General features: G+C 37.2%; 1 protein-coding gene across 1 annotated transcript in view; it reads right to left on the reverse strand.

Annotated features, from left to right (window-relative positions):
• Nucleotides 1–22,105, reverse strand: part of ZEB1 (zinc finger E-box binding homeobox 1) — a 189,358-nt gene that overhangs the window by 36,803 nt on the left and 130,450 nt on the right. Inside the window, exon 3 of the mRNA XM_065870861.1 lies at nt 6,978–7,040. Coding sequence (XP_065726933.1) covers nt 6,978–7,040 — 63 coding nt within the window. The remainder of the gene's footprint in view (nt 1–6,977; nt 7,041–22,105) is intronic.

Genomic DNA, 22,105 nt, shown 5'->3' on the forward strand with positions numbered 1-22,105 from the left:
TTTGGAATCAATGATAAAGCAAGGAAAACAGGAAAAGAGAAAAATGTAGTTCTCAAACCTCAGTCCTTCCTAGCAACCTACTGTTCATATTTAGTTGGAGTTGTGCTTGAAATCTGAACCATTCTCTGAATAAACAAACTGCTCTGAAGTTCAGTTCAGTTACGTGATTTCTCAGAAAATAGCTTTAATAGTTCCCTACAGTTGGAAAGACTTCGAATAAGAGTCAAAGAGTATCAAATTGATAAAACTGCTTCCTATCTACCCCGGTATTCAGATACAGGCAGGGCTATTCTTTCTGTGTTTCTTCCTCAGTAAATGTTAATTGTGGGGTGAAGGAGAGGCATTTTCCCTGAGTCAGAAGGTTCCGAGCATAACGGCACGTCTTCACTTGAAGGCAGCCCAGAGTGTTGCCGCGTTTGCAGAGCGGGACTGGTATCCTGGGGTTCCCGTCCTTTTCCTCCCGGAGGAGGGTCTGCTCCACACTGCTGCTAACTGTCCTGGGTCAGGGTGGCCCCCCAGTGTCTCGTGGCTGACCTCTTCACACACTTCAGACTGAACTCAGTTCTAAATTTATAAAGTAGCAGACTGAACTGGTGCTTAAAATGGTGGGACTTCCCTTGTGGTGCAGGGGTTAAGAACCCGCCTGCCAATGCAGGGGACACGGGTTCGAGCCCTGGTCCGGGAAGATCCCACATGCCGCGGAGCAACTAAGCCCATGAGCCACAACTACTGAGCCTGTGCTCTAGAGCCCGTGAGCCACAACTACTGAGCCCGCGCTCTAGAGCCTGCAAGCCACAACTACTGAGCCCGCGCACCTGGAGCCCGTGCTCCACAAGAGAAGCCACCGCAGTGAGAAGCCCACAAGCCGCAAGGAAGAGTAGCCCCCGCTCGCCTCAACTAGAGAAAGCCCGTGTGCAGCAACAAAGACACAGCACAGCCAAAAAAATTAATGAAGAAAAATTAAAATGGTAACGTAAGGGCGTCCTTTCGTTCGACAGTTACCAAGGCAATCTTGCACAGCAGTGGTAACCCAACTCTTCAGGGTGGCTGCTATTTACAGACTCAGAGCCGATGACATAGTAATCAGGATGACTAGTCGTTTTTTCCTCCTCTTAAATGCAGCCAAGAGCTATCAATTATTTAGTATCTGCTATACACAGCTGACCCCTGAACAACATGGGTTTGAGCTGAGTGGGTCTACTTCTACTCGGATTATTTCAATAGTAAATACTATGGTACTACATGACTGTGGTTGGTTGAATCCGTGGATGTGGAACTGTGGACACAGAGGAACCTCGTGTTGCAAGGGCTGGCTGTAAATTACACACAGATTTTCCACCGCGGGGAGGGTCAGGTGCCTCTAAGGCCTGTGTTGTTCAATGGTAACTGTACTGAGAACTGTAGTTTTTAGTTGACGCCTGTGAGTCACCAAACCAGGGTTACTGGATCCGGTGGTGTGTGGGGGCGGGGGGCAGGGGGGGAGGCTCTTTTAAAGGGAAGCCAGTACTGTCGGTTTAAACGGAATCTACTTCCGGATCCTCAGCTTCCATGCACGGTCCTTCCTAGAATCCTGAAGGTTCTTCTTTCTACCCCTGCTTTTCACAGTCCTTTGCTCTAACTTCAAAGAGGCAGATCCCTCCCCCTCCATCCCTTACGTTAATACACTGCATTGCCTCGAGTGTAAAAAGCCTCCAGGTTGCCGAAGGAAAACGATTCAAAACACCGACTGGGGAAAACCTCCTTTGTCAATCAGGGCAACAGAAGAGCGCTCTAGTTCCTGTTTACATGGATTTCTATCAGCGATAAAGTGTGGCAACTGCAATGGGGATTATTTTGGCCCTAGTTACAAAGCTCGGAACTCAGCTATATAATATATCCAGAGGGAGTGAGAGTAATTTTCCTTTAATGATCTCACCTGTTTCATTCCCTATTATTAAAACATTCACTGCTCTTCAGGAGGCTGGTGAGAGCAAAGCAAAGACTGTTCTCGAAAACCCTTCCTAGGATCTGTCATTATCTAGAACAATAAGCACTTCTGAATAACTAAAGCAGTGCAAGTCTGTGTTATTAGGTCTTTTCAATGTAACTTCAAATTTTCAAGTTAAACTAGATTAAACTCATGAATGAAATTTATATTTTATGTGATTTCCTATACAGAAATACAGATTTGACAAGTTACTTAAAAATATTTTTATCAGATTATATTAAAAATAATTATTTCAGTTAAATAGTCTCCACTTTTAAAATGTTTATATTTTCTATAGCCTAGTAACTATATATATGCTACATGATGGTATGATGAGGTTTTAAATAGTATATGGTTTTCAGAATTATATACATAATCTGTATTTTATACACAAACCTTGCATCTTCAATAAGTTATAAGTTTATCTACACACTAGTTGTAAAGGTACCCATTTGGAGACCAAGATTTTCATAAAGCATAACGATATTAGATCTAAATAATCTCATTATTGAATAATCTATTTTAAAGATGTATTTATTTATACTTTATATATTCCTCATTATTTGTAACATATTTTTCATAGAAAACATTTTATAAAATCCCTCAAAATGTGTATGGACACATTTATTTTAATTAGAAAAATGAAGACACCCTTTTTTTTTCTGAGAGAAAGTCTGATTTGGCTGATTGGTCTAACAGTGATAACTGGTTTTACTAGTAAGGTTATTAGGTACAAATTTTCCAAAAATTGAATGAACTAAGTCTATAGCTCAAAGGTATTGATCAAAATATAGTTAATTCACATGTTAAAAGGACTTTTATTTAAAAATGTACTGACAGAAGGTACTAAAATTAGCAATATTTCAATATCTCCAACCATTTCTGAATATATTAAACAAGGTGCCTCAAAGTGAGAGGAAAAAAGTAACAAAAGCCAAAAGAGATATCATTAGTCCTTTGATAAGTAAGTATTGGTAAAGCCTTTTGGCATATGTCCCAGGAAATGAGGGAGTGAATGATTCTGGTGACTGGGAAACAAATCCTTTAGGAAATTAGGTGGCTTTCCATGTTTGCTTTCAACAAAACTGAAGGAGCATTTAATAGAACTGTCAGTTGACAAGACATTAAAATATTTTTATTAATAGGTAACCATAATTCTTTGCAAATCTGAATATGTAAAGAATCGAATAAATCGTTTATAACAAAAATGTATTTCACCTTTTTATTTATGAGAATAAGGTTATCTCAGTGCTAAAGATAAAAAGGAAACAATGCTGAACACTTTTTCTTCTAGAATAAGCAACATTAAACTACTGATATATGGGCTAACTGAAGAATACTTCAGCTCCTTTAATGTCATTTCCAGTAACACTTTTCTTTAGTAAGTAGTTGACCCCTGAACAACACAGGTTTGAATTGCACAGGTCCACTTATACTGGGTTTTTTCAATACAGTAAATACTATAGTTCTACACCATCCATGGTTGGTTGTGGCCACGGATATGGAACCGCGGACAGGGAGGGGTCCTGTGTACAGAGAGGCTGCGTACACGGGACCACTGACTCTCAGTTATGTGTGGACTCTGACTGGGCAGAGGGTCGGCGACCCAGTCCCCATGTTGTTCAAGGGTCAACCATATTTATTACAATTTGTCATGTATGCTGTGATCAACTATGTAGGACTAATAATCATAGGATAAAGCAATCCATAACTTTTTTTTAATCTTAAGAGCCGTATGGTTCCTGGGAATTTAAGAGAAACTTAGATTTCAATTTCCATACATGTTTTTCTTGCAAGGAAATGAGAGTTGATCAAAAATATCTTTGAACAGGAAATATACACTATGTCAGCATCAAATTCTATGGGCTGCGTAGAATGGAAACATGAGTTCAAGGGGTAAACATTATGATATAACATTTCTGACTCTTAAAGAAGAGCTTATTCATATTTTAAAAATGAATGGTATTACATTTCTTTGGATTTCAAATATAAGAGTGGTGTTAGAAATGTCATTTTTAATATGCCAGAGATTAGGCTGTAAGCACAGCTGACCCTTGAACAACTCGGGGCAGGTTACTGGTGCCGACCCTCCATGCAGTCCGAAGTCCGTGTGTAACTTAGAGTCGGCCCTCTGCATACATGGGTCTGCGTCCCCGGACTCAGCCAAGGCCAGACGGCAGCACTGCAGCATTTACTATTGGAAAAAACCTGCACATAAGTGGACCTGCACTGTTCAAACCCGTGTTGTTCAAGGGTCAATCGACTGTACCTACACTTAAAATGAAGAATTTTATATGTCCATCAGAAACTTGGGAAGTGATACATGATCCATTTGTATGGTATAACATCTGGAGAATAACAGCAGTACCTCTTAGGGTAGCTGCGAGAATTAAATGAGTCACTACAGTATGTGCTTAGTATTGTACCAGGCACGCAGTAAGTGCTGTATAATTGTTACCTATTTTCCTCAAAGCAGTCCTGGTAAGGTGAACATTAAATTGGAGCAGATGATTCAGTATTAGGAGTCTGCTTTCAAATTCTGGCGTCTTTCCAACTAAAGTACACTGTCTCCACGAACCTGCATTTACCAAGCCAATTTCAAGCTAAGACCAGACATTCCACAGTTTTACCCATAAAATTTAAAGCGTTGGGAAGTGCATGTTGTGAAAAGGTCAGTTATAAAGCAAAATTCCTCGTCCTAAGACTGATAAGCTTACGTGTTTAAACATTAAAGAGATGAGCAAACACAGAGAAACATAATGATAATTTGGTTTTCTTTCAGGTGTGACAAAACTCAGAGCTAATTGTCAAAGTATAGAACTATAATCATTTGACGAAGTGCAGAATTACAGGGTTATCATCGCAAATTAGAGAAAGCAAGGAGAGAGAGACAAATGTTCAGTGTAAAGACTAAATAACGTTTTTAACGTGGCCATCAGTATTTCACTCCCATCAGAATAAAGTAGCCTACCTTTATCCTCCAATTTTAAAACTCTGCACGAGTATCAGCTATATAAACAAAAAGCGATGCTCAGAAGAACAAAGGATGTTTTGGGTGATTTTTCACTCTCTGAATACTAAGCTGAGACCACAGTTCTCTTCACTTCGGGAATTGCAGAAGGAAGTCAGCTATAGAAAGAAGCTGACAAAGTTCTAAACTAATGATGGTGACCTTTGTGCCAGGTTTTTGTTGACTCTGTCAGCACATTATTCCCTAGAAGTCAAGGAAGTAACAAAAGCAAAGGCGAAACATAATTTTAAAGTTTAACTGCTCAATAGTCTCAAACGTCTAATTTCCATCCTTCTTTGCTGAAAACTGCACTTATCGGGGTTTCACTAAATGTCTGTCTACTCCTAACTCCCCACGTTCCAAGGAAATAATGCACAGGACTCATCGTCTCGGGGCAGAGGGTCCTGTGTTTCAGTGGCAGCTCCGGCTGATACACAGTGACTCTATCTTCCAGATGTGACTGTTTTGGCGGGGGGTGGGAGGGAAATTAGGTATTACTCAGTACTTCAAACTGAAAGAATTCATTCATTTCCGTAGCGGAGAGCAAATTGCGAGGTAAAATACTGTAAACTTGGAGCTGTAAATGTCTTTTTTGCTGGCATTTTGCCTAAAAGGGCAAACGATCTTTTACAGAATAACTTATATTACTCTGGTAATGTAAGTCATCAAATTTTAACATGAAATAAAAGAGTAATGAACAGCATTCTTTTGTGTTCATTAACACTATGTTACTAATAACAAATACCTCATTTAAATATTTTATATAATGTGTAAGTCAGCCTGACAAATATTTGATAACAAGCATACCTGAATACATTATTCATGCAAGTTCAACATAACCATATTAAAGGCAGAATACAAAATCTTTGGCTGCAGGCACCATAAATTATCACATATTCCATTATTATTTAGTTAATTTGGAATGTACAAAGACTTGCTCTTTGTTTTACAGAACTGACAAGTACGGGAGGGCTGATGCTTATATTATAGATGAAAATCTATTTTTGACACATTACTATAAAACACACTCATCTTACACAACACAAGGTAATTTATAAGGCTCTGTGGAATACTCCTAAAATGTGCTGCAAAGAAAAAAAAACTATAAACGTTAAACCAAAGGAAAAAACCAAAATTTAATTAAAACTATATGACAGAAATATCTAATTTATGGTTGTATATACAGAATACAGTTATACAATACTTTTAAGTACAGAATTTTGAGGAACTGTTTTAATAATCTGGAATTTATTTTTGAAGTTTACATTCTAAGACTGACTTATGAGACACAATAATTAAGGGCCTACTCTTATCATATGTAAGATCTGGATTTAAGACTTGCACTTATTCTTTTGCTTCTTAAATCTGATTTGAATCCATTACAGAGGAATAGCCTTAAGTCTCAGAGAGTATGTACTTTTAGTAACCTAGAAGCAATTTTCCTGTTTACTATAATTCAACGTCGTTTTGGCCTTTTTCAATCACAGTAATTACAAGAAAAATGTTTACTCTCTTGTTTGCTGTGACATGTTCACTCATCAGTATTCATGATTCTCAGTCTGGTTTCTGGATAAGCAATTATCTCTGCTTATTTTTCTCTCTTTGCTTTTTGTCTTGTGGGCAATTCAATGTTAGATCCTGGTAACTAATAATGAAACTCAAAATAGTTAGATCTGTATTTCTATAACTATGGTAAAAAATTTTGATAGAAGTTTAAATTATCATTCAAATACTTATTTTGGGGATTATCTGTATATTATACTTGTCATCCTTACGGATGGAAACCTGTATTACATGAATCTGTAAGCTTACGCTGTATTTAAAGAATGTAAATAGCTAACTTTCCATACAGTGTCCCACACGCCTCGGTACTTAAACATTTAAAGGGGGCAAGATAAAGAGCAGGAAACAGACTAAATTCAGGACTCACAGATGCACAAACCAGTGACACAAAAGGCCTTGTTCAAGGACGACAGTGTGCGTGAAAAAGGCAAGAGTTACCTGTACCTCCCACTTCATCTGCCCGAGCTTCAGGCCCCAGGATTTCTTGTCCTTCCTTTCCTGCTAAAATCAAAGAACAAAGCATTAAGATAGATCCACCTCTCACCAACATTTTAACTTCTAGAAATCTGAAAAGGAAACTTTCAGATTATATTTGGTTTGGATTTTTTCCCTTTTATAAGTATAGTATTATCTCCTAGTAAGGAAAAGCTTTTTAAAGAAATTAAGCAGATAGTTTTACAAAACTCAGATATTTTAGTGAAGCGAAATAAGTGAAGATGTGTATGTAATTCTGAACGCATACATGTCTTAGAATTATAAGCATACTAGGATTTTAGCATTTTTTTTTAGGAGAGGAGACCTACCTACAGGCTGTAGGATTCCTTTTTGCATCTCCTTCCCGAAGCACAAATTGCTATGTACTGGGTACTGTACTAGATGCCTTATCAACTCATTTCCTTTAATCTTCATAACTACCTTCTTATAAGTTTAAAAAATCCCACCAAAACATGAGGCTTTAAGAGGTTAAACAACCTGCCTAAGGACACACGGTTACTGGGTGGTGGAGGCGGAACTTGCATGCAGGTCTGAATGGCTCTAAAGCCTACTTGCTACTCCACCTTGGCCCCTCTCACGAGACGGAGTCCTGGACAACCAGAGAGCAGGCTGGACCAAACTGCAGTGTGCCCAGAGCAAACACCTGTAGACTATACTTTTTCTTTCACTGTATTTATTATTCTAACTACTGACAAGTAGTAATAAATGATAACAGTGTAGGTACTAATAAACATTTTAGTTGTCTATTATCTGTCTCTGCCACCTATATATGTTTGTAATGAACTCATAAGATCAGAGTAAATATGCACATTATTTAGGCAAGCAGAAAGTTTGCTTTATATATTTAGGTACATTTTATTCATTAAATAGTTTATTAAGAACCTGTGCACATAAAAAGATAAGTTAAAAACTGCTTTCAGAGTATATATCATAATTATGATCAGAAGACTTACAGTCATATTAAAACATTGTGTAGTTATCTTCACTCCAATCAATCCCATTGAATATGTCAGTCAAAAATCTTGATTTAGATTTCCCCTAAGTTTGATAATTGAATTGAGAAATAGAGCACTAATCAAGTAAAATGTGCTCACATTAAAGCATGTATTTCCTTAAGTGTCCTGGATTGTCGGGTGGATTTATTCAGTGGATTTTCTGTACTCATTAACTGTTATGTTACTACTTAAAGACGATCATTATGTGAAAAACAGTTAAACTACGCACAGACCTCTCTAGATCAGCATAAAAACCACTGTCTAAAGTGGATTATGGGGAGACTAACTTCTGCCGAAGAATTCTCATTTTGTATTTGCCATCAGCAAAATGACAATTTAAAAATCCCTGGTCAAGTGTTAACAATACTGTAGGATAAACACTAGTATTTGGTAAGTGTCTGAAAATCTCTAATGTCTTTTTTTCCTCTTCCTCCAAAGCATCTACTTGAGCTAAAATAAACAGTGTGCCAAGTGGGCAATTATATGATAGCAATACAGGTACTTATTACCGCACATGCGCATTCTCTATTTCTCCTCAAATGAAGATCAAAGCAGGCAGAGCTATGACTTGCTAAGGTGGAAGGTTGATATTAAAGTTTAAAGTGCTATTCTGGACCTTATTAATTTGACTACCTACAGTTACTATTATAGCTAATTTAAACACTGTGTGTGATTCAATTAAATCATTCACTTCTTCATGCCTTCTGCTGGAACCCAGGCTGCTTAGACGAGCAGGCAGCATATGTCAGAATCTGGTCCCACACTCACCACAATTCGAAACCCGGAAGTGTCCATTCTTGCCCTCATTACTGGGGCTGGAATTTTGGTTCAATAACTAAAACCATGTCAACTAATGAAAACAGAAACGGTGCTGATGCTGGGCTGTAAGGTGGGCACACTCCTCTTGCTGCAGACTGCTACCTGGGGCAGCCCCCCGCACCGCCCACTGCTCTGTCCAGGGGTCAGCACGAGGGTGTCTGGAACAGGGGCTGTTCTGAATGTTTCTCAGGCAGCGATCTCCCTCATGTGTTCTGACCTTACTTCTAGTTTTAAGAAATATATGAGGGGTAAAGTAGTTGAATCTACTTGTACATAAGACTTTCTCTCCTGTAAGACTTAATAATGTCAACACATTATGATTGACCCACCTAAATGCAGCTTAGGAAGGAAAACCAGAATGCTCCTGAGGCTTTGACTTTTAGTCTCAATTCCAAAGCAAATATATAAAGGAAAAACTCCTAAGTAACAAGACTTTAGTTTTTTAAATAAGGGTAAAATATAGCTGCAATAAGTCATAAACTACTACTCAGCAACAAAAAGGAACAAACTACTGATACGTACAACTTCAGTGGATCTCCAAGAAATTACGGAGAGTGAAAAAAGCCAATCCAAAATGTTACATACTGTATGATTCCACTTACATGACATTACTGAAATGACAAAATTACAAAAATGGAGAACAGCTTAGTGGTTACCAGGGGTTAAGGGTGGGGTGGAGGGGAGGAGAGGGTGGGTTGTCTGAAGGCAAGTAGGGAGCCCTGTGGTGATGGAATGCTCTGTATCTCACCTATGTCAGTGTTAATATCCTGGTTATGATACTGCACTACAGTTTTACAAGATGTTACCATTGGGGGAAACTGGGTAAAAGGTACAAAGGCTCTCTGTATTATCTGTAGATCTAAAACTGAATTATTTGTGAATCTATAATTATTTCAAAATTGAAAGCTTAGTTTTAAAAAAGTCAAAGGCAAATAGCACACATTTAGATCAAAATAGACAGCACTTGTTCATTTTGCCAAAGGATGAAAGTCCTAGCAAGTAAAAGTAAGAATGACAAATGCAATTGATTTTAATTAAAAACCCAGAAGCTTACTATCAATGGCAAGATAGAATAGTGCGAAGTACAGGACTGATTATTTAACACATTTAACACATTAACACTAAACCTTGCATTTCTGAAATTCATACCAGGGTGTTTCTAACCATTTCACATGTTTCTGTGGGAACACTTTGTAGCAATGGCTAATAAGGCACAGTAAGTGGCTAAATGAATCAGATTTTCCTTTCCTGCTTTTGTCCCTTCCTTGATGACACACATCCACATATGCCATGCACATTTATATCTGCTTCTTCTCAAGCTGTTTTCTCTGCGAGAATGCTGTTACCCATTCATCTGAGTAACTTCTACTAATCTGATTCTTTAAAGATCAGTTCACATGTCTCTCATTTTGTAAGTCTTCCCTGACCCTGCTCTCTGCTATCCCCACCCCGCTGTTCCTATTACAGGAGTACTATCCAAAAAGCAAATGCCGATAATATAGTATAGTATAGTATAGTATAGTATAGTTTAGTATAGTATAGTATTAGTATAGTGTAAGTATAGTATTAGTATAGTATAAGTTTAGTATAGTATAGTATAATATAGTATAGTATAGTATTAGTATAGTATAGTATTGGTATAGTATAGTATTAGTATAGTATAGTATAAGTTTAGTATAGTATAAGTTTAGTATAGTATAGTATAATATAGTATAGTATAGTATTAGTATAGTATAGTATTGGTATAGTATAGTATTAGTATAGTATAGTATTAGTATAGTATAGTATTAGTATAGTATTAGTATAGTCTTAGTATTAGTATAGTATTAGTATAGTATAGTATTAGTATTAGTATTAGTATAGTATTCAAACTTTATTTAGGGGTGAAACATTTGTTTCATTATGTACTTTTTCAGAACCTTTCCAGACAGTGCCATCTTCCCTTCTAATATCCTTTAGGTTCTACATATGAATTAATATACTTTTGGTATAACTGCCCATCAATGTCATAGTAAATATAATTCACAACCCCCATGAATACCTGTTAACTTAGATAATGGTAAAAAGAAATATACACCTGGGGTCAGCTTTGGTTAAGATGGAGATAAACCACCTGTGTGTCCCACTGGATGCAACTAAAGCACTTGGGGGGATGCAGGCAGGGGCAGTGTGAAGCCTCTGGAAGGTGACCACAGCAGGAAGGCAGGCAGGGGAGGAAGGTTGGGCCCCTGAGCTGGAAGTGATCCCTCCCACCCCGGCCTGGGTTCAGGGAGGCCCAAAAGCTGGACGTCAACACTGAGGCACGGAAGAGCGTGTTAAGAAAGCCCTCTACTTTAGGCTCAGGGAGCAAGAAGGGGCTCAAAGAAGGGAGAAATATGCATTTTTCCCTCTTTTGTCTTGTGTCCCAGCCCCCAGGTCATTCCACAGTGGTGGGAGAGGCCATGGTGACAGCAGGGGCCTAAGGGTACCTAAAACTCCAAGGGAAAGGGACCTTCTTCTCCAGTCAGAGGACCAGAGCCTGAAGATGGTGCACAAATGTCCACTGAGTTCCTCCTCCCAGTCTTCTTGCGGCCCTTCTTCTCGCAGTCATAGTTGCAGGAAGTACGCATCAGGTACGGCAACAAAGTCCCAGGTTTTTGTCAGAAGACTGAACAGGGGAGTCCCAAGGAACTGGAAATACTGAGGAGACGGTGGAGAGGGAGAGGCGTGGGAGAGAGACTGCACAAAGCTGTCTGTGAGCTCCAGGGTGCATCCCAAGCTTCTCACGTGTGGATCTGACCCCAGACTCTGAGAACTGAAGTGTGGGATAAGATCACTACTCATGTCCCAGACTGGCCACTGCATGGCACAGATCTGAAAAGCACTGCAAAGGCTTGAAAACTGAACTGATGTTGGAACCACGACCCACAGAAAGCTGCTTGGAACTTACAGCCTGATACACTGAATTGCCTGCTAAACCAAAAATACAAAAATTCTCCACAGGATTTAAATAACAACAAGGGTCTCATTAAGACAATACTCAAAATGTCCAGGATACAATCCAAAATTATCTGGCGTACAAAGAACCAGGAAAATCGCAGTGCCTGTGGGAAAAGGTGATCAAAAATGGCAACACTGAGATGACACAGATGTTGAAATTATAGGACAAAGACTGTAAGCCAGCTACTGTAAAGGTGTTCCAAGAAGTAAGGGTGAACACTCCTGAAAAGAGTGGAAAGATAGAAAGTCTCAGCAAACTCTCATCAGCAAATAGAAGATATAAAAAAGAATCAAAAGGAAACTTTAGAACTAAAATTACAGTGACAAAAATGTAAAAAAAAAAAAAAATCACTCGATAGGCTCAATAGCAAAATGGAGATGAAAGAGGAAAGATCAGTGAACGTGATGATAGAGCAGTGAAAAAAATTATCTAATCTGAAAAACAGAGAGTAAATGATTAAAAAATAGTCTTGAGATGTGTAGGATAATAATAAAGTATCTTTCATGTCACTTAAGTCCCAGAAAGAGAATGACACAGAAAAAAATATTTGAAAAAATAATGTCTAAAAACATCCCCAATTTAACAAAAGACACAAATTAATAGATTCAAGAGGTTAACTGAGTCTCAAATAGGGTAAAGCCCCCCAAATCCAGGCCCAGATCATGAGTCAAACTCTGAAAACTAAAATTAAAAAGAATCTTGAAAAGAGAGAAAATGTAGCATGACTATAAAGGGAAGAATGATTCAAAAGACAGCATATTTATCATTAGAAATTAAGGATTCCATAAGGAAGTGGAACATTTTTAAAGTGCTAAAAGAAAGAAAAGCCTCTCAACCCTAAATTCTACATCCAGTGAAAATATACTTCAGAACTGGAGGTAAAATAAAGAGATTCTTAGATAAAAGAAATCTAGCAGAGTTCGTTGACAGGAGACCTCATCTAAAAGAACTGCTAGAAGGAGATCTTCATAAAGAAGGGGAAATGATATTAGAGGGAAACTTGAAATGTCAGGAATGAAGGAGAACATAAGAAATGACAACTACATATGACAACTACAACATGAAGGAAGGAGGGTAAAGGGACCCAGTGGGTGCAAGGTTTCTATATTTCACTTGGAGTGGTAAAATACTGATTCTAAGTAGACTGTGAAAAACATGTAACATTCAAATCTATAGAGCAAAGTAAGTCAGAAAGAGAAAAACAAATATCGTATATTAACTCATATATGGAATCTGAACAAATTGGTATAGATGGTCTTATTTATAAAGCAGAAATAGAGACACAGACGTAGAGAACAAATGTATGGATACCAAGGGGGAAAGGGGGGGCGGGTTTGGGATGAAGTGGGAGATTGGGATTGACATATATACACTACTGGTACTATGTATAAAATAGATAACTAATGAGAACCTACTGTATAGCACAAGGAACTCTACTCAATGCTCTGTGGTGACCTAAATGAGAAGGAAATCCAAAAAAGAGGGGATATATGTATATATACATATAGGTGATTCACTTTGCTGTACAGCATAAACTAACACAACATTGTAAAGTAACTATACTCCAATAAAAAATTTTTAAAAATAGAGCAACTACTAAAAAAAATCTATATAAAGAGATAGTCAAAAATGAAATAAATAAGTGAAAATGTAATACTAAAACATATTCAAATGGTCCAAAAAAGACAGGAAAAGAAGAAACAGAAGAATGAAAAAACGGTAAACAAATAATATACAATCATAAACCTAAACCCAAACACCAAAAGTTACATTAAATATAAATGGTCTAAGCAAGCCAATTAAGGGACAGAGACTGTCAGAACAGATTTTAAAAAGCAAGCTCCATCTGTAGTTCTCTACAAATAAGTTATTTCAAATGTAGTGATACAGGTATGTTAAAAGTAAAAGGATGGAAAAAGATATACCATACAAACACTAATGAAAAGAAAGCTAGGGTGATTATTTTAATATCAAAGTAGGCTTTGGAGCTAAGAAAATTACCAGAGATATAGAGAAACATTATAATGATAAGAGGTCAATTCACCAAGAAGACATAACAATCTTAACTTTGTATGAATCTAGCAACAGAGCTTCACAATAGGTGAATGAGAGAACAGAAAGCAGAGGCAAATCCAATTATAACTGGAGACTTCAATAGTCCTCTCACATTAATTGACAGAACAAGCAAACAGATAAAGTCAGCAAGGATATAAAGAACTAGGCAACATTAACAACTACCAGATCCAATTGACATTTATAAAACATTCACCCCAATCTTTTTCAAATGCACATAGAACATTCATGAAGACAGATCACATCCAGGATCATACAACAAAACTTAACAAATTAAAAAATATATATAACACAAAGTATGTTCTTACCATAATGAATATAAACTAGATATCAGTAGGAGAAAGAGGAGAAAATCTCTAAACACTTGGGAAATTAACACACTCCTAAAGAATCCATGGGTCAAATAGAAAAATGAAAAACAATGTATCAAAATTTGTGGAATGTACCTAAAACACTGTTTAAAGGGTAATTTACATTATTAAATGCTTATGTTATAAAATAAGGACTCAAATCGAAATTCTATGCTTCCATGTTAGAAACGGGAAGAGAAGAGAAAAATAAACCCAGGGCAAACAGAAAGGAAGAAGTATTAAGATCAGAAATCAATAAAATTCAAAAAAGAATAACAGAAGAAAGCAATAAAAGATTCTTTGAAAAGATCAATAAAATTGACAAACCTTAAGTAAGACTGACAAAAAAAGAGGGAAGCCACAAATTTCTAATATCAGGAATGAAAAGGGGCTATCACTGAAAAGCCAGAAGATATTAAAAGGGTTATAAGGGACCACTATGAGTCCAAGGAGTAAACATTAAGATATACATTTCTGACTCTTAAAGAAGAGCTTATTCATATTTTAAAAAAATGAATGAAAGTAGTAAATGAAGGTATTAAATTGCTATGGATTTCACATATAAGAATGATGTTAAAAATGCCATTTTTAATGTGCTAGAAATTAGATTGTTTTTGTAATTATTTACACCTAAAATGAAAAACTTTATATGTCCATTATGAAATCTGTGAGGCAGTACATAATCAGTTTACAAAATATAAATTTGGAGGATAGTAACCGTACCTCTTAGGGTAGTTGTGAAGATTAAATCAATATAGTATATGCTTAGTACTGTACCAGGCACATAGTAAGTGCTATGTAATTGTGAGCTATCTTCCTTAAAGCAGTCCTGTAAGGTTAACGTCTCTAACACACATGAATTTGAAAACTTTGAAATGGACCATTTCCTCAAAAACTAGAAACTACTACAAGTCATCCAAGATGAGATGGTTAACTTGAATATTCCTATAACTGTTTTAAAAATTGAATTTGGAGTTTAAAACCTTCCCGCAAACAATATAAAATTCTAGCTCCAGATGGTTTTACTTTAAATTTTTCCAGACAGTTAATGAATTACACTAAATTTAAATAATATTTTCAAGAAAATGAAAGAGAAAGGAAGACTTTCCTGCTAATTTTATGAGGTCCACATTACCCTGATATCAAAATCATGTAACAATATTGCAAAAAAAAAAAAAAAACCCACCTATAGACCAATATCTCTCATGTACATTGGCACAAAAATCTTCAACAAAAAATTACCAAGTCATATTCAGCAATATATGAAAACACAATGACTAAGAGGGGCTTTTCAGGGAATCAATCTAAGGCTGGTTCAATACTGGGAAGTCCAGTAATGCATTCTACTGTGTTAACAGGCTAAAGAAGCAAAACTGCATGATCATATCAACTGATGCAGAAAAAGCATTTGAAAAAATTTCACACCTATTCATGATGAAAACTCTCAGAAAACTAGAAATGAAAACTTACTCAGTTTGATAAAGAGCATCTACAACAAAGCTACAGTTAACATTATATTTAAAAATAAAAGATCAAATACTTCCCCCTCTAAGATTGGGGAAAAGAAAAATGCCAACTCTCACCACTCCTGACATCTTTTAATAGAAAGAAATAAAAGTTATGCAGATTAGAAAGGAAGAAAAACTGTCCCAATTTGAAGAGAAGACTGTCTACATAGAAATCTCAAGGAATCTACAAAAAAGTTCTAGAACTAGCAAGTCTGCAGGATACAAGGGCAACACACAAAAATGAATCATATTGCTTTCTATATAACAGCAATGAACAAATGGAAACTTAATTAAAAACAAAACATTCACAATAGTTTCTCCCTTCAAAAATGAAAGACATAGGTTTTAAGTCTCTCAAAACATGTTAATGACCTGTTTTAAGTCTCTCAAAACATGTTAATGACCTGCATTTTGAAACTACAAAACACTGAGGCAAGAAATCAAACAATACCTATGCAGGACAAGAAAAAAAAATCAACATACAAAAAATCAGTTGCATTTTTATATACTAACAGTGAACTGCCTGAAAGAGAAATAAAGAAAACACTCTTGTTTACAACAGTGTCAAAACCAATAAAATACTTAGGAATAAATTTAACCAAGGAGGTAAAAGATCTGTACACTAAAAACTGTAAAACACTGATGAAAGAAATTGAAGAAGACACAAATAAGTGGAAAGATATCTTCTGTTCATGAACTAGAAGAATTAATATTTTTAAAATGTCCATACTACCCAGAGGTATCTGTAGATTTAATGCAATCCCTATCAAAATCCCAGTGGCATTTTTTACAGAAATAGAAAAAAAAATCCTAAAATTTATACAGAATCACAAAAGACCCTGAATAGCCAAAACAATCTTGAGAAATAAGAACAAAGCTAGAGGCCTCACATTTCCTGATTTCAAACCATATTACAAAGCTATAGTAATAAAAACAGTATGGTACTGGCATGAAAAACACAGACTAATGGAAAAGAATCAAAGGCCCAGAAATAAACCCACGTGTATACAGTCAACTAATATTTGACAAGGGAGCCAAGAATACTCAATGGGCAAGAGATGGTCTCTTCAATAAATGGTGTTGGGAAAACTGGACAGTCACATGTAAAAGTGAAACTGGACTCCTATCTTGTATCACTCTCAAAAATTAACTAGAAATGGATTAAAGACTTCAACGTGAGACATGAAACCATAAAAATCCTGGAAGAAAACATAGGGAAAAAACTCCTTGACACTGGTCTCGGCAGTGATTTTCTAGATATGACACCAAAGCGCAAGCAACAAAATAAAAAATAAACAAGTAGGAAGAAATACATCAAACTAAAAAAGCTTCTGCATAGCAAAATAAATGATCAACAAAGTGAAAAGGCAACCTATGGGGTGGGAGAAAATATCTGCAAACCGTACATCTGAAAAGGGGCTAATATTCAAAATATACGAGGAACTTATACCACTTGACAGTAAAAAAACAAATAATGATTTAAAAATGGGCAAAGGACCTGAATAGAAATTTTTTTTCAAAGCAGATCTACAGATGGCCAAGAGGTACATGAAAAGGTGTTCAGTATCACTTACCATCAGGGAAATGCAAATCAAAACTACAGTGAGGTACCACCTCACACGGGTCAGAATGGCCATCATTCGAAAGTCTACAAATAATAAATGCTGGAGAGGGTGTAGGGAAAAGGGAACCCTTGTGTACTGTTGGGAATGTAAACTGGTGCAGCCACTATGAAAAACAGTATGGAGGTTCCTCAAGAAAATTAAAAATAGAACTACCACGTGATCCAGGAATCCTACTTCTAGGTATATATCTGAAGGAAAAGAAATTACTGTCTCAAGAAATATCTGTACTCCCATGTTCACTGAAGCATTATTTACAATAGCCAAGACATGCAAACAAAGTGTACATCAACAGATGAATAAAGAAAATGTGGTATGTATACACATACACACACACGATGAAATATTATTCAGCAGCAAAGAAGAAGCAAATCCTGCCCTATGCAGCAACATGGATGAAACTTGAGGGCCTCATGCTGAGTGAAATATGTCAAAGGGAGACAAATACTGCGTGATCTCATTTATAGGCAGGATCTTAGAAACATAACTCACAGAAACAGAATGCAGATTGGCGGCTGCCCAGGGCTGGGAAAAATGGGAGATGGTGGTCAAAGGGTACAAACTCCCAGTTATGAGTAAGTTCTGGGAACCTAATGAATGGCATGATGAATGTAGTTAACAATACTGTATTACAGTATGAAGGTACTAATAAGAGAATAGATCTTAAATGTTCCAGCCATACACACAGTTGTAACTATGTGAGGGAATGGATGTGTTAACTAACCTTATTATGGCAATCATTCCATAATAAAAACATGTATCAAGTCACATTGTACATCTTAAATAGTGTTACATAGCAAATACATCTCAATAAAGCTGGAAAAAATAAAGATAGGGACTCCTCAACATAATAAAGATGTTAGTTCTCTCAAAATTGATCTACAGGTTTAACACAATTTAAATAAAAATACCAGCAGGATTTTTTTATATATATATAAGATTATGCTAAAATTCACATGGAAAGGCAAAGAAACTATAATAGTCAAAACAGTTTTTTTTTTTTTTTTTTTTTTTTGTGGTACACGGGCCTCTCACTGTGTGGCCTCTCCCGTTGCGGAGCACAGGCTCCGGATGCGCAGGCTCAGCGGCCATGACTCACAGGCCCAGCTGCTCCGCGGCATGTGGGATCCTCCCGGACCGGGGCACGAACCCGTGTCCCCTGCATCGGCAGGCGGACTCTCAACCACTGCGCCACCAGGGAAGCCCATCAAAACAGTTTTTAAAAAGAAAGTTAAAGGTGGAGGAATGTCATTGCCTAATTTTAAGACTTAGGATAAAGTCATAGTAATCACATGATGTGGTACTGGCAAAGGGATAGACCCACAGACCACCAGAACAGAGTCCAGAGACAGATCCTCACAATATGGACATTAAGTTTTGACACAAGTGCAAATGCAATTCAACAGAGAAAGGACAGTCTTTTCAACAAACAATATCAGAACAAATGGACATCCATAGCCAAAAAAATGAACCTCACCTCAACCCTGTATCTTACAAAAAATTAACTGAAAATGGATCATAGATCTGATAAAAACATGAAGAACACAAAGGAGAAAATTCCAGTGATCTTGGGGTAAGCAAAGAGTTCTTGGACATGACACCAAAACACGATCCATAAAAGGAAAAATTGTTAGAGGACCTCAATGGATCTAAAACTTTTGCTCTGTGAAAGGCTAGGATAAGAGAATGAAAGCTATAGGCTGGGAGAAAATATTTGCTACAACTAAAAGGATCACTCAAAACTTAAACTAAAACCCTGTTTATATAAATGCACAAAAGACACGAACAGACACTTCGCTGAAGGGGATATCCAGATGGCAGACAAACACATGAAAAATGTTCACTTCACTAGCCATCAAGGGAATGCACAGGAGAGCGACACATGATAAAGACACACTTATTACAATGGCTGAAGTAAAAAATAATCGATAAAACCAAGCAGTGGTGAGGATGTGAAGAAACGATCTTCCTGCATTACTGGCGGGGTAGCAGCCGCTCTGGAAAGCACTTTGACATTTTCTTAAAACATTAAACGTACACTTAACATTTTATTCAACAATACCACTACAAGTTAGCCTTAGAAAAATGAAAACTGTTCACAAAACCCCACACATACACCAGTGTTTACAGCTTTATTAATAATCCCCACAAACGGGGAATAGCCACATGTCCTTCAGTGGGTGAATGGATAAACGGTGGCGCGTCCATATAACAGAACACTACTCACCAATGAAGGGTACAGTATTTATACTTGCAACAAGATGAATGAATCTCAAAGGCATGCAGCATGCAGGAAGCCAGACGCAAAATGTGTTATGCTGTGATTTCATCTATATGACCTTCTCAAAAAACCAAAACCACAGTGACAGAGAAGAGGCCGTGGCCACCAGGGTTTGCAGGAGGAGGAAGGTGTGACTAAAAAGGGTACAGTGAGGAGTTGTTTGCTGATGGAGCTGTCCTGTGGGGTCCTTGGTCCTACAACCAAAAGGAACTGATTCCACCAATCTCCAAATGAGTGAGGAAATTGATCCCCCCCCAGGATCTCCAGAAAAATACGCAGCTCTGTCAGCTCTCAGATTTTAGCCCAGTGAGATCTGTCACGGGTTTATGACCAACAGTGCTGTAAAACCATACATTTGTGCTGTTTAAGCCATTGAGTGTTCTGGTAATTTGTTATGGCAGCAACAGAAAACCAATCAAGTGGTTAAATAGTCTTAGAGCAAGGAGAAGAAAGAGGATAGCATCTATCTGCTGGCTAGCCAAGAAGAAGATTGTGATGTAGGGTTCGATATCAGATACCATAGGCCTGAAAACCAAGAATCATCTAGGAATTACTAGGTCCTGGCCTTGCTGGAGGCCATGGGAATGTTTATAGTCTAGAGGGATATATTGGGTGGGCCAAAAGGTTCCTTCAGATTTTAAGTAAAAATAAAAGACACATTTTTCATTTTCACCAAGAACTTTGTTGAACAACATATTCACCTTTTTGTTCCACTACCTTCTGCCATTTTTCAGACAACTTCATAATTCCATCTTCCCAGAACTTTCTCTTGAGCAAAGAACTGTTCCAGGTGCCTTTTACGGTCTTCCGGGGAATTGAAATTTTTTCCATTAACAGAATTTTGTGAAGACCGAAATAAATGGAAACCCGAGGGTGCAATGTCTGGTGAATCTGGTGGATGAATCAGAACTTCCCACCAAGCTGTAACAGTTTTTGCCTGGTCATCAAAGAAACATGCGGTCTTGCGTTATCCTCATGGAAGATTGTGCATTTTCTGTTGACTAATTCTGGACACTTTTTGTCGAGGGCCGCTTTCAGTTGGTCTAATCGGGAGCAGTACTTGTTGGAATTAATCATTTGGTTTTTTAGAAGGAGCTCAAAATAGAGGACTCCCTTCCAATCCCACCATATACACAACATCACCTTCTTTGGATGAAGACCGGTCTTTGGTGTGGTTGGTGGTGGTTCATTTCACTTGCCCCATGATCTCTTCCATTCCACACTGTTGTACAGAGTCCATTTTCCATTGCCCGTCACAATTTGTTTTAAAAACGTAACATTTTCATCATGTTTCAGTAGAGAATCACATGCGGAAATATGGTCAAGAAGGTTTTTGTTCGCTTAACTTAACGTGGAATCCAAACATCAAAGCGACTGACGGAACCAAGCTGGTGCAGGTGATTTTCAGCGCTTGATTTGGATATTTTGAGTATGTCGGCTCTCTCCCGCGTGGTATAACGTTGGCCGTTCTCAATTATTGTTTCCATTTGATCGCTATCAATTTCAACTGGTCTACCCTGGAGCACCATCCAGCGAGAAATCTCCAGCACGAAACTTTGCAAAGCACTTTTGACACGTTCCATCAGTCACAGCACCTTCTCCATATACTGTACACATCTTTTTCTGCATTTCAGTTGCATATAATAAAGCATAATATGCAGAAAATGTTGTTTTCTTCCATCTTCAATATTAAAATGGCTACACAAAAATTCACCAATTTTGATAAGTTTTTTTTTTAATGCACGCTGATATGACAGCTGTCACAATACAATCTAACAAAATTGTTTCGAATGAAGTTAAAGACAACTATGCACTACTAGAGCCATCTTATGGAAAAAACCGAACGCTTTGGCCAACTCAGTGGAACTTGCCTATGAGAAGAAGGGAATGAAGGCTTTTATATTTAAAATATAAAAATGAAATACAAAGAGATATATGAAGGAAACATAAAACATAAAGATAGGAATTTAAAATAAAATTAAGATTTGGAGGTCATTAAGTCAATTAGAAAGGGCAGCATGAAACAGAGAAGAGTTCAGTGATGACAGAAGCACCACAGAAGAGATCTCTATGGATGTATCCTATGATGAAATTACATCCTGTTCCTCTATACATGTATGTCACATAATGATGTTATATTCAACATATATATATATTTTTCTGTTGGTCTATGAGGAGAAGAAAATAGCATACTTTTCAGTCAAATAGATTTGGATTTCAGTGTTGGCTTTCCATGTTTAATGTGTCATCTTAACAAGATACTTAACCTTTCTGAGGCTCAGTTTCCTTACTTGTAAAATGGAGCTAATACGCTATCTCACAGAGTTGTTATAAAAATTAAAGAAAATGATGTTTGGGAAAGCAGTCAGCAGCAGGCCTGTACAGGTGCATCCACTCGGTGTTACTTCTCTGTGCTGATGTGTGAAAGTTGGCTTTACAGGTG

The sequence above is a fragment of the Phocoena phocoena genome, chromosome 2, assembly GCF_963924675.1.
Source record: "Phocoena phocoena chromosome 2, mPhoPho1.1, whole genome shotgun sequence".
NCBI lineage: Eukaryota > Metazoa > Chordata > Mammalia > Artiodactyla > Phocoenidae > Phocoena > Phocoena phocoena.